The sequence below is a fragment of the Hylaeus volcanicus genome, chromosome 8 (assembly GCF_026283585.1).
Source record: "Hylaeus volcanicus isolate JK05 chromosome 8, UHH_iyHylVolc1.0_haploid, whole genome shotgun sequence".
Lineage (NCBI taxonomy): Eukaryota > Metazoa > Arthropoda > Insecta > Hymenoptera > Colletidae > Hylaeus > Hylaeus volcanicus.
This window is the reverse complement of record NC_071983.1, coordinates 4072114-4084849: the sequence shown is the minus strand read 5'-3', so window position 1 is coordinate 4084849 and position 12736 is coordinate 4072114. Positions and strand designations below refer to the sequence as shown.

General features: G+C 37.8%; 2 protein-coding genes across 6 annotated transcripts in view; one reads left to right on the top strand and one right to left on the bottom strand.

Moving 5' to 3' along the window:
- Nucleotides 1-119: 119 nt before the first annotated feature.
- LOC128881292 (U4/U6.U5 tri-snRNP-associated protein 1) lies at nucleotides 120-5791 on the top strand. Of its 2 annotated transcripts, XM_054132217.1 has the most exons (10): nucleotides 122-441; nucleotides 590-1038; nucleotides 1121-1249; nucleotides 1344-1760; nucleotides 1823-2239; nucleotides 2312-2399; nucleotides 2482-2680; nucleotides 3799-3985; nucleotides 4105-4259; nucleotides 4335-5791. In XM_054132217.1, the coding sequence occupies exons 1-10, from the start codon at nucleotides 279-281 to the stop codon at nucleotides 4360-4362; spliced, it is 2232 nt and encodes a 743-aa protein (XP_053988192.1). In that variant the 5' UTR covers nucleotides 122-278; the 3' UTR covers nucleotides 4363-5791. The 2 variants fall into 2 exon arrangements, 1 of the variants encoding a protein (XP_053988192.1); XR_008458036.1 differs by lacking the exons at nucleotides 4105-4259; nucleotides 4335-5791 and adding an exon at nucleotides 2870-2987 and having other exon boundaries at nucleotides 120-441; nucleotides 3799-3938.
- LOC128881290 (TBC1 domain family member 1) overlaps nucleotides 4359-12736 on the bottom strand; it is a 26050-nt gene continuing 17672 nt past the window's right edge. For all 4 annotated transcript variants that reach the window (XM_054132210.1, XM_054132211.1, XM_054132212.1 and 1 more), the window contains 13 exons: nucleotides 11837-11983; nucleotides 11543-11722; nucleotides 11112-11423; nucleotides 10833-11037; nucleotides 10631-10747; nucleotides 10328-10544; nucleotides 9924-10241; nucleotides 9567-9853; nucleotides 9344-9505; nucleotides 8941-9257; nucleotides 8607-8859; nucleotides 8408-8526; nucleotides 4359-8328 (listed from right to left, as the gene is read on the bottom strand). In XM_054132210.1, coding sequence (XP_053988185.1) covers nucleotides 7177-8328; nucleotides 8408-8526; nucleotides 8607-8859; nucleotides 8941-9257; nucleotides 9344-9505; nucleotides 9567-9853; nucleotides 9924-10241; nucleotides 10328-10544; nucleotides 10631-10747; nucleotides 10833-11037; nucleotides 11112-11423; nucleotides 11543-11722; nucleotides 11837-11962 — 3765 coding nt within the window. In that variant the 5' untranslated portion in view covers nucleotides 11963-11983 and the 3' untranslated portion in view covers nucleotides 4359-7176. The remainder of the gene's footprint in view (nucleotides 8329-8407; nucleotides 8527-8606; nucleotides 8860-8940; nucleotides 9258-9343; nucleotides 9506-9566; nucleotides 9854-9923; nucleotides 10242-10327; nucleotides 10545-10630; nucleotides 10748-10832; nucleotides 11038-11111; nucleotides 11424-11542; nucleotides 11723-11836; nucleotides 11984-12736) is intronic.

The window sequence follows — 12736 nt, the reverse complement described above, 5'->3', positions numbered from 1 at the left end:
CTCCGAAAATTAGTTCCACCCTTTCACCGCGAGATGGCAACGACAATGACAATTGTAGAACTTTTAGCATAATTACGTTGGCAGCATGTACGATAACGTTCAGATTGTTCAGATATCAGAGCATTCAGAACTCTGAGAATTTCCAGTGCGCGTTGAAAAAATGGTGGATGGTAGAAAGAGTTGTCCATTCGGTGTTATCGTTAAATTTGTCACATTTTAAAAGATCTTAGGCAAAACGGTATATCGTGACTGTCGATTTGTGAGCCGCAGAAGTGAAAATGGGTTCGAATAAACGTCATAAAACTGAGAAGAACCGGGACACGAAAAAGAAGCGTCATCGTAGCCGATCGCGAAGTTATACGCCTGAACGCGAAAAATCAGAAAAGCACAGACATCATAAAAAGCACAGAAGAAAAGAGCGCAAGGATTACGACAGCGATGGTTATTATCTGATTCGTTACTATTGTATTAGAGATCTATTGTCCGGTGGTACTCTCGGTGCTCCATGCTTTTCGTAAACCATTCTGTAGTGGCCTGTGTAGCGATCCATTCGCAGTTAGAAATCTGTAATTTATTTGTTTTGTTTCAGTTGAAATAGTTACAGCTCCTCCTCCACCAAAAATTTCCAAGTCTTCGCATCCATCGACGCCTCCGCCTCCTGAAATTTCCAAGCAACGGAGTCCGTCGCCGATCAAGGGTGGGACGGCGCAGACCTCTTTGTCAATCGAGGAGACAAATAAATTACGAGCAAAGTTAGGTTTAAAACCTTTGGAACTGGATAGTACTTCTAAAGATGACCCTAACAAGATTAAAGACGATCTGGGAGAATTTTACCATAAGCCTGCTCCAGATGTTAATGAAAAGATAAAGACCCAGAAGTTGAAAGAAAAAATTGGTCTTCAGAAACAGAAAAGACAAATTGAAGCCAGTCTATCCAAAGTAAAAGGTTTGGCTGAATGTGATTCCGATGATGATGCTAAGGCTTGGATTGATAAAAGCAGACGTCTGGATCAGGAGAAGAAAAAGGCTGAAGAAAGGGTAACAACATTCTCTAGAATATTGAAATGTTTGCTTTAAATAATGGGAATGAATATTCTACTGTTTTATATCTTTGTTTAAGGCAAAAATGTTGGATCAACTGGATGAGGAATTTGGAATTGGTAATTTGGTCAAAGAAGAAATACATACAGCTCGTAAAACAGCTTATACAGAAAAGAATTTAAAAGGTCTCAAAGTAGAACATAATATTGTAAGTAATTGTATTGGTAATATTTTTCAATAGCTATGGAGTAACTGTGCAAGTTTATTGAAATGGTGATAATATATGTTTATATGTATAATAGGAAAAGTTTGAAGAAGGTAAAACAGTTATTTTAACACTGAAAGATCAAGCTGTATTAGACGAGAGTGGAGATGTACTCGTCAATGTAAACATAACGGACGAGGAACGTTACCAACGTAATATCTTAAATAAAGCTAAAAAGCCGGGTTACGATGCATACGACGATGATAATTTCGATCAGTTTGGTTTTCCAAAGAATTCTATTTTGGAAAAGTACGATGAAGAGATCGAAGGGGAGAAAAAAGATAATTTCGTATTAGGAGTTAATATGAAAGATGCCAGACAATCTAAACTCGATCACGTTAAACAATGTTTGGCAAATAAACGATTAGAATCGTTGCACTTAGCGGAGCCAAAACTAGCTAGCGAATATTACAATGACGAAGAACTCGCAACGTTTAAGAAACCAAAGAAAAAGGTAAGTTTAAAAACATAATGTCGACATTTATAAAACTGTGTTAATATTTTTTCATTTTGCAGATTCGAAAAATTAGAAAGAAACTAAAAGCGGACGACTTAATTCCCGAAGGTAACGATTATCTTCGAGATCTTGGAAGCAGAAGAAGCAAACGACCCGACGACGCGAAAGAAAATGATAATTTAGATGTAGATGATTTAGGAGCTCCTACCGAGGACCTTAGCGAAGTGAAACTGGAAGAAGATGACAAAGAACTAGAATTGCAATTAGCATTGAAGAAAGCTCAACGCTTAAAAGAATCGCAATTGTCGAGCATAGAACAAGTTGTTGAAACTATAAAACATGAACCCACATCTTCAGAAGAAAATCAATCTGGGTACATAGTTCTTAATGCTACCGCAGAATTTTGCAGAACATTGGGAGACATACCTACTTATGGTCTTGCTGGAAATAGAGAAGAGAATGGCCAGGAACTCATGGTATTGAACGTTCTTATTATTGTTTCTCTGTCTAATATTCTGTCTAACATTCTGTTGCGATTAAAATTATAGGACTTCGAAATTGACGGTGTTAAGGAGGAACCACCGGCGAATGAAGAAGAAGACGATGGTCGTGGCGCATGGAATACAGTCCAATTAGGTATCCGCAATATACATTTACACTTGTTTTTTCAGTTGAAATCATATCTGAATGAAACGCTTTAACCTGCCATACTGTTTAGATGAGAGCACGTCGGAACCCGTGGCGATGGAAGCTGCAATTCTAGACGCAGAGCCTTCGCTTGGACATGGCGTTAGCGGCGCGTTAAAACTCGCAATGAGCAAAGGCTATTTGCAAAAAGAAGACAGTAGCCGGCCGTCTGCGTCACGATTTGCTCACTTACAGGCTCAGAACTACTCGATAGAAGATAAAACATACGGGTATGTATCGAGTATGTATAACTACCATTCAATAGAAGAAGCTTTTTTACACATTCGGGAGTGACTTCGCACAATGTTATGTCAAGAATACCCTGGTCTACCGCAAACGGTCATAAGAAATATTCTTCTATTGAATGCATTCCAAGCGAATCTTGTTAGACGAGTCATTAGTGAATTTCAAACTGTTAGTTAACAGTTTTAAATAGAGCCCGGGTTTCGGTGCTTGGAAATGGACGATCCGCTACCGCTACAAGAGTTAACTACTTTGTCGGAGATGATCGAGGCCTGAAAAAGAGGATTTATTGAGGTATGTTTATATTATGCGATTCTATTGGTGCCAAGCGAGATTTCTACGAACATTCTAGACAAGTCCAGTGTGGATCGAAATCACATTCGTTTAATTAGTAAGAAACTTCTATGCCTCGCGTATCGTTAATATATAGTTTGTTTCACAAAATGATTTAAAAATAATCTAACACTTGCAAGAATGCTATTACTCTATAGCTAGGTTATGTACGAACATGGGGCACAAAAATAAACTTTAAAGTACCCGTTATATTTCGCAATTTTATTTCATTTTATTAATTATTTGTTTATATATAATCTAGTTACGGAGTATGTATTTTTCAATCATGTTGCGAATCATTTTGCATGTTTCGATGAGTGGAATATGGTATGAAACGATTTTTAGGATAAGGGTCTTCCATATTGCTTTTAATTGATACCTTTTTTAGTATTTACAAATAATATTACGTATTAGATATTTTTCCCTTATTTTTCTTAAAAAAAAAATAACGACATATATGCAACGTAAGAAATGCATAAACAGTTTGAAATTAATCATGTTACATACGATTACAGATTTAATTTTCGTAATTATATTGACTTGTTTAGATTCGTGTTGTTCTAATCGCATAATGTAATGTATCTTGAAATCGCAACCGTCTGCTATCCAGTATTATATATTTTCAGATAATGACTATTCGCGGTAACGTAAATTTCGAAACACCGAATTCCATGGGCTGCTATATATAATTTCTCTAGCTAAAGAGAAAGTCTATTTTATCCATCCCATGCGCTGAATCGATGACTTCATCCACTGTTACTTTGTTTTCCAGAGACGATGACAAGTTCGGTAGAAGAGATCGTTTTAACGGCCCAACCTCTGAATTTAAGGAGAAAGATGGTTTTAAACCGAACGTAAAATTAGAATACATCGACGACGATGGACACGTTCTGAGTGCGAAAGAAGCTTTTCGATATCTTTCTCACAAGTTCCATGGGAAAGGTCCAGGAAAAAATAAGGTTAAACCTAGAAAAAAATAATCATCTCTTTTACATTTTTTTTGGATGCTTAAACTAGCGTAATATTCTTCAAGCTCCGAAGACTTGTACTTTATATATCGCTTATATACGCTTTTCAGGTCGAAAAACGAATGAAGAAGGCTGAACAGGAAGTATTAATGAAACGGATGTCCTCCACGGATACACCCCTGGGTACGCTTAATTTACTGCAGGCGAAACAAAAGGAAACTCAGTCTCCGTATATAGTGCTCAGTGGTAGCAAGCAAATGCAAACGTAAGCGACCTTTATTCATTCCAACTGATAAATTTAAATTGTTGTCATATAAAAATCATGATTATTTTTTTCCAGGACTAGTATATCGAAATCAAAGCATTAAAGATTATAAAGCTAACTTTAATGAAAATTGTATATAATATACAGACGGAAGAAAATCTCTTATCAGCACATGTTTGAAACAGAACAGTACGTTAATCGTTCAAAAATAAAACAATTGCACATGTTTTGATTTGTTAATCTACATACAGGATAATAAAATAACATTCACGAGAGTTTATAAAAGAGGTTGATCTCTTTTACGTCCTTCAATTTTTTTTTTTTAACGCACATTTGCGTTGGATAATGCACGTGTGTATGAAAATCAAGCTGGAGTAATTGGCAACTTAAGTTTTGAAAATGCTACGTTATTAATAGAAATTTGGGGATGGTCACCTGAGATATGAAATTTTCAGTACAGTTGTCAGAGAAAATTGTGTAAATTTCCTCGATATATACAAAGTAGTACAAATCCATGTTCCGTTACTTCTTTTTTATGACAATATCTTGTATACTTATTCAAAATATCTTATTTTATGGAAGTACATTTACTGCTATCACAATAAAATTAAGAGGAGAACAAACGACGGCCATGACTACATCTATGCTAACAATAGTAACACGATCGTAAAGTCTACAAATATTTCAACACGACAATTACACATTTATTTCCATATCCTTAATCGTAATTAGTTTTCAACATCTATCCGTACAAATCACTACCCGGAAGATATAAATTCGAATACTACAAAATATTTTATTGTTTTAACGATCACTATATAAACATCTGCTGAACATTCTTCATTTTCGTACTTTTGATTATTATGAATTGGTATTATTTTGAGTTGAAAATATGTTGTCTTGTCGAATGAAAATAATTTCATGATAAACTGTCAATGAAATGTTTCATAACATTCACCACCGACAGTGTTGAGTATTTTTATAACCTATCAGCATCGCGATTTTGTGTCGAGAAATGGTAACGATTCGTGACTATAAGAATGCTGAATAACATTACATACATCCCTGATATCACAAGGCTTTACTTTGTGCAAAAATAGTAATACTTGATTCTTCGAATCTTATAAAGTGCACAAAAGCCTGTAAATTATATTTTATAAATATGCGTCTCCAATTATACACGATATAGTTACACGTTCTGTGATAATTATTTAAGACTTGCCTTTGTCTACTTGCTATTCACAATTCTTTACTTTTGGAAAGTTTGGCACTTCTCTCAACGGTTCAGGCAAAAGTAATAGAAATTTTTTTTAGTTTAGAAACAATCATGTTGAGGCAATGATATATCTTCTTTTGTTAGGTAGGAAATTTACGCCTTAAGAGAAAGTGGAGTCAATTTATTTTTTATTTCTAGAACGGTATTTTTGTTGACAAACAAAAATATCGGATCATTCTACGCTAATAACAGAAAATATATCATTAATCGAACAAACCGAGTTTATTCTATACTCAACGTTTATTTCTTAAACAAATTCCTATTATTTTTGCACACAACCTACTATACATTCTGATACTTATTTTAACTTACGGATATGACTGTGTTTGCCAGACTGTAAGAAATTTAGTTTGCACCAGTAACACATTAACCTTCGATACATTTTATACATTTTATACAGTTGTTTATAAAAATCCTATTACGTCACAGAGTTAAATAGAATCCAATATTTTTTGTGTTACCGCCGTTCAAAACAAATTCCTTATCGGCAACAAGTGTATGTACTATATTCATGTAAATGTTCCCTATTTTCTCCTACGAGTCAAAATTAACATAACTTATGCGAAATAGATACATACTTGTAGTAAGTTCTAACTTATCCGACGACTTCCTCCTAATCATCTTTCTAATTCATTTTGTTACATATATGCGTACACTAAGATAATAACTTTTTTCATTATGTTTTTACCTATGAAACGTTGGATGTTTTCGTCGGAGTTATTTATTACATTATCACTAAATAATTGTGCTGACTCGGCCACTATCTATTTATTTACTTCTTTTACAAACATTCAGATTCAAGGATGAAGCTTCGAAGAACGATTTCGAAAACTTCGTTAGCGAAAACACATCGATACGAGTTTCTCTACAAAATCCAACATTTCATATGCAATAACTTAATACGCACGGTAGACGTCCCAATTTTGGAACCTAAAATGACTTTGTTGCTTTTAATGATACGAGACAATGCTTCATCGAACAGTTATTTGTTTTGAAGGGATAAATATTATGACGATAAAGATTCTTTGCTTGACGTCACATTTTTCGACATTTCACGGTTAGTGATAGTCCTTTTATTAAAATTATTTCATAAGAATAATTCTTCATCTGGTCATTCGAAGTTCAACATGTCGACTGAATTTAACTTATTATTATAAAATCTATCACTTTATATTTAAACAAAAAATCCATAACCTTAAACTTTCGAAAAATATGACTTTGAGAAAGAGATCTTTATCGCAATATTTGCCCATTCGAAATAAATATGTTTTAAACATTTTCTTGTACCATCAAAAGCAACGGAAATATTTTAGGTTGCAGATTTAATCGACTCTACAATATATATGCATGTATGTTATAAATTGACTCTGTTTTCTAATTCTTTCTAATCCTCCACTCTTATTAAGGTATTAAATCATTGGTATAAGTATCATAAAAGGGAAGTGCGAGGTCCCGGCGTTTCGATCGACAATCCGCTAGGCAAACAGACGTTCGTTAAAAAATGAAAATCGATCATCGTATCAAAAGTGTGTACAAGAGATTAACGCGGTATGAAACACGTTATTAGTTTTTCGGGTATACTTTCCTTAAAGTTGTTATCTTCCAAGGTATCTTCCTTGAGCGTAACATCATAAACAATTGTTATCTGTTCAACGTCTCTACATTTTGGCTTTGAGCGTTCTTATTTACGGCGTCCTCTTGGCCACTCGGGCTTGGAAGTCGGGCCGGCTTAATCGATTTCAACTTCGTCGTGCCCCCGTATTTGAAGTTCACGTCGCTACAAGTATCCAACGGATGCACGGTCCCCGACAGATTTGCCTCGTCGTCATCGGTTGTGGCTTCCAGTTTGGTGGTTGGTACTTTTTTCACTGATCCCAGCTCGTATGCGGACTTGGACGACTTTAGCTTCATTCGATTATTTAACGGCAGTGAAACCGACTTCTCCAAGTTCACAGCTTGGACCTTCAGGTGCTTATCGTTCTGTATGATTGGCTCCTCGGTCGAGTTCATCGTGTCAGTGATCTGAATGTCTATATTCACCGTCTTCGGATCGTTTTCGTCGTTCCTGACAATTTGTTCCGTCGAATATTCGTTCCTGAGAGCAGCCAATTGTGCCCGTTGCTTTTGTATATGGTTGTGCGAGTTAGAAAAGAACGACGAGACCCTCTCGAGCTTGGTTGCTAAATTCGGTTGACTTAACGTGGACTTAAGAGGATACGGTGTTTCTACTGCGATATTACTGTTCTTCATAAAATTATGGGAATCTCTACCCGTGGAGTTACTTTTGATCATTGCAAACTTGTTGTTATCCTCTATCACTTTCAATGGATAGGATCTGCGTTCGCCAGAAACGTTTCTCCGTTTCTCGGCTAGAGTCAGCTGTGCGATTATTCGACGAATGTCGCCTGGAAGCTCGATATCTGGACGCGTGTCGGACAGTTGTTGAACAAACGCGCCCAACGTTGAAACGGTCACCTCCAGACTGCGATTTTGAGACTCGAGCTTGAGGAGAGTCGATTGCTGCATCGATCGCGCCGTTTCTAGACGATGGAAGTTACTCATGGTGATTTCAAGTTGTTCGCTAAGTTGCGCGACTTCTTGCGTCAACTGTTTGTTGATCACCTTCAGCTTCTCCATATTTTCTACTTGTGGCTTTACGACCATCATCTCTTCTTGCAACACTTGGTACTCCACTCTATATTCGTTCAATTGTTTTGTAATTTCTTGATCAGGATAAAATACACGTTTCATCACACGGTCCAAAATTTCTTTGTCTACTGCTGGTACCCGTGTCTAAAATTACGAAATAAACGTGATTAAAACGTGAACATTTTTTCGAATTATTCATACGTATACAGAGAATTCGCCTTACTTTGAGATATTCCATGATTTCTTCAAAACTGTCACAGATCAGTAATTGATCTTGATGGTCCTGCAGTAATGCCATTGACACGCGGAAAAGTACTTCCGTGCTCTCCAGGAAAAGTAAATCTATGAAAATGAATATGTAAAATAAGTATTGGAATTTTTATATATAAATTTACATTGCACAGATAATAATATATATTTACCAAAAACTCTGGTTACAAAACCCAATGGAAACTGACTCGCGAATAAAGTCAGCAACCATGGGGCAGCATACAACGTGGGCGAAACGTCATGCTTATCAAAATGGTTATAAATCGCTGGTAACCTATCGTGTAGCAATCTAGACAATTGATATAAGTACAGCTGTAACGCAGCCATATCGGGAAGATACAGTTTCCTTAGGCCCCGTCGAAACATCAAGTGCCGCAGGAGGAAGAACGCTAGATCCTCTGACATCTGATTAACAAGAGTACAAAATCTCTCTTGGTAAAATTGTACTAAAGTTTAAAAAGGCAAAAAACAAATGACAATACTTACGTGTAATAAAAGAACGCCAGCGACGAAACTGAGTCCTTGACAATAACCGACTTCGTGATCTAGAAGCGAGTAAGCTTTCAATAAATTGAACAATGCTAATTGTCCAGGCCCTAACGGTGAACTGAAATATGGATGATTTGGAAACGTTCGACCCAGATCGATCAGAATTGCGTGTTGTTGGGACGTAAGTTGCTTTAAAAGCAAGTCGTATGGTGTATTGTAGTTAGGAAAATCGCGTGTATCTATAGGTGGTTGCTTCAAACAAAATTGTTCAGCTAAGAATTGCCATACTTCTCCTCTTTTTCCTTTTGGTACACCTGTGTTAATGACAATTGACAGCGAGTTCAGTTTCGTTTCATTTAATTTTAACTTGTCCGCGATAACATAAGTAAACGCATCTTACCTTGTTTAATAGCATGTAAAAGCATTTGATTATCACATTTCGTCGAGACTCTCGATTCTTTACTGACCAGAAGATCCCATACTTCCATCAATTCGCGAGCACAACTGCTAAGTTCATCGTATTCCAACTTGATTCTCTTAACAGTTGCCTCTTCTTGGCGCACTAAAATAAAACATAGTCAAGTATATTAATCGATCAATTTACTTTCTTTTCAGTGTATTACCTCTAAGCCTTGCGTTCTCTTTCTCCATTCTTATTAATATCACTTGCTGATTTATCGCTTTCTTCCAGAGATCCCTTAATTCCTGCCTTGTCTTCTGCTTCGGAGTTGTTTCAGGGGTTTTCATAATACTACTGTTTTCTGACTTATCGTTCTCTTTCTCGTGATCTTTGTTAGGAGTTACAACTCGATTCAATATAGCTTGCCTCCACGAACTGTTCGACTGCACCGAATTGTTTCCATCGGTCTCGGTCGGTGACATTTTCGGCGAATTCCCTACCTTCAAGAAACTGCCAGAAGAAAATAAAATAAAAATCGTTTTCTTTAATCCCCGCGTACGTTACAGAAAATTGTACGTACATGTCCATCATAGGACTCTTTGGTCCAGTATTCACAGTCAATTGTTGCTCGGGTGAAACTCTCAATGATCTTGGTCTACCAGAGTCCAAGGAGATGTCCGCCATAGATGGCTGTCGCGAAATATCAGGGCTTTGGCTAGCACTTTTTATCACAGTATTTAAGTGGCTCGTGTCCCTCAAATGCGAGACAAGACCAAGGTCGTCCCGCGAACCCTTTCTCTTCATCAGATTATCAAAACTATTTGTAAGCGAGCGTTTCGCTTTCATGAATATTGTGCTTCCGACGCCCACACTTAAGTACTGGTTGAGAAATTCACTCCTGCGACACAATTGAATCAAGTCAATTGCATCAAGTCATCGCATAAAAATCCCAAAAGAATATTTCCCTGCGAGAAATAATCTTACCTATTCTCAGCCGTATCGTGAACATGCCTGGCTTGTTTTCCCTCGCAATGAACTCGCAACAACCTCATTAAAAACTGATTCTGTTCGCGTAAAGTCGTCCCAGTGCCGCCAGCGGACTCGGCGCTTTTGTACTTGCTAACGACGATCTCCTGTTCGTCCTCCGGCAGCAGTTCCATTCGCGAGAAAATTATGTTCTGCGTCCTTCTGTCATTCTGCCCTAGAAGCCGTACAAGACACGCGAACTCATTATATTCGTTGACTTGCAATTTGCCTACAAATAAAAATACCCGCAGGCCAATTTACCTTCGATCTCCTGGCACAACTTGTTGTACCAATACATGGGACAGTGTTCGCACGAAAACACGGAGTACCTTTCCTTTCTTATTATATCGCCAGTTCCAACGAATGCTTGCGAGATAGCTGAAAATATCGTCGCGTATTTAAGAAAATTTAATTAAAATTTTGCTGGTTGATCCAGGATTAAAGATCGAGAATTTCGTCTCACCAGTGACAAGGTCATCCGCTACGGATCCTGACTGACACTTGAACAGATAACCGCTGAAGCAATCTACGTTGTTCTCCCTGGAAATGAAGCCAAAGTGCTCCGGATTCTTAATACCGTGAACGCACCTGACCACGTCCTTCAGTTGTTTGTGAAGAAGCACCTGCTTCCTATCCGGACTAATCAATCTCAAATCATGACGGCCTACCTAAAATTGTACGTCAGATCAGGACACTTATCGAATGAAAGCTACCGCTCGAGAAATCGAATAATTTCTCCCACCTGGAGGAGCATCGTGCGATTATGTTCGTCGCCAGCCTTTAACATGGAATCCCTCCTAGCATTCAAGACACTGCCAGTGGAAGATGCTCGGTTCCGCATAACTTCCGGCACTTGCACGGAATTGTTGTTTGCCGCGTCCCGGTTCTCCTCGTGTTCGTCTTTCACCGCAACGCTGGCATTTTGCGGCTTTGGAATGGCTTCCACTGAACCCGTGAGTGTCGACGGCACTCCCAATGAATTAATTGGCGATATGATGCCGCTTCCTGACACATTTTCTACGCTTCCGGTCTCGCTGGCACTGCCCGTCGATTCCTTGTAGCAAGACAACGATCGCAAAATTATAGTTTTTTTTTTTTTTTGACAGAGCTTCTTCGTTCTTTTACCCTCGTGGATATACAAGATAAACTTGTAAAAGACCTTAAATAACTCACCTCGCTATTTCTCCTGTTATTGGAAGACGTTAAAAGTGATTGACGCTGATACTCGGCGAGATTACTCGATGACGATCTCGACTTGTCGAGACCGTGAACGCGAAACCTAACAAGCGCATCGTCGATAAAAGACTCCAATACTTTTGGATGAGATACTCTGAGCTTTCCTATGTAAAGCACCTAAAAATAAACGTTAGTTAAAAACCTTGTATTTAACTTTCAAATAATGAAATCATGTGATCCCCATTGGTCGAATATGTATAAATCCGAAATGAGTTCAAAACGAAGAATCACCTCGAAGAAATGGGAAGAACTTGGAGATATGTTAGCATCTAAGGACATCAAGCTGGCCGCGCTGCTTTGCGACCTTTGAGGTACATCCCTGCCTTCGAATCGGGACGAGGCTGAATGTTCCTTCATGTCTCTTAGGAATTGCTGGACCTGGAGACGAAGAGAGGATCATTGAATTGCCATCACGTGTGCGACGTGTGTCATTACAGCTATCGAGATAGCCGTAAATTAATCTTCGTCACGCTACGAGAAACAACAATCGTATTCGAAACTCGCTTCTTCGTGGATCAAGTCATTGCACCCAACAATGAAGTATAAGTCATTATTAATTACATACTTATTTTTTTCTGCATGTAACTTGTACAAACGTTCTTTCTTTCTAAATTTCTTGAAAAAGCCCGCCAATTTACATGATTCACATTTCCCGGTTTAGATCATTCATGTTGGTGTTATACAACGCAGCACGTGGACGCCGCCTGCTCCACATTATGGATCATTGATATTTTCGCTACAAAAATTTGCCCCCGAAATAATCCAGGATGTAGCATCTTTACCGGCGACGACGGCGTTAATATACAAAACCGATTTCGCAAGTAAACGTGGACCAAACGTGGCCGATGGCCGTGGACCAAAATAAATTCGTTACAGGAGCATTCGCTGATCGCATGATTCCCTCTTTTCTCCTCCCTCTTTACTTCACTTCCTCGTTCCGTTTTGTCGATCAAATCATTTTAGGTTCAACATCCCTAAATTTTTTCCCGCTTCCTTTCATTCCTGCAACGGGCTTCCGTCAATTGTCGCCATCTGTCCTGTTATCAACTCCTGTTATCATTCGCGAACTTATTTGTACGTTAATTTTTCTCGAATTAATTATAAATCTAATTTATTTCTTTGCAATAACAT

Bases quoted from the DNA above. Each gene is read 5' to 3' on its own strand.
- LOC128881292 (XM_054132217.1), top strand. From the start codon at position 279: ATGGGTTCGAATAAACGTCATAAAACTGAGAAGAACCGGGACACGAAA. The intron at 442-589 runs GTTATTATCTGA...GTTTTGTTTCAG, and splicing joins CAAGGATTACGACAGCGATG to TTGAAATAGTTACAGCTCCT. The intron at 2,400-2,481 runs GTATCCGCAATA...CATACTGTTTAG, and splicing joins ATGGAATACAGTCCAATTAG to ATGAGAGCACGTCGGAACCC.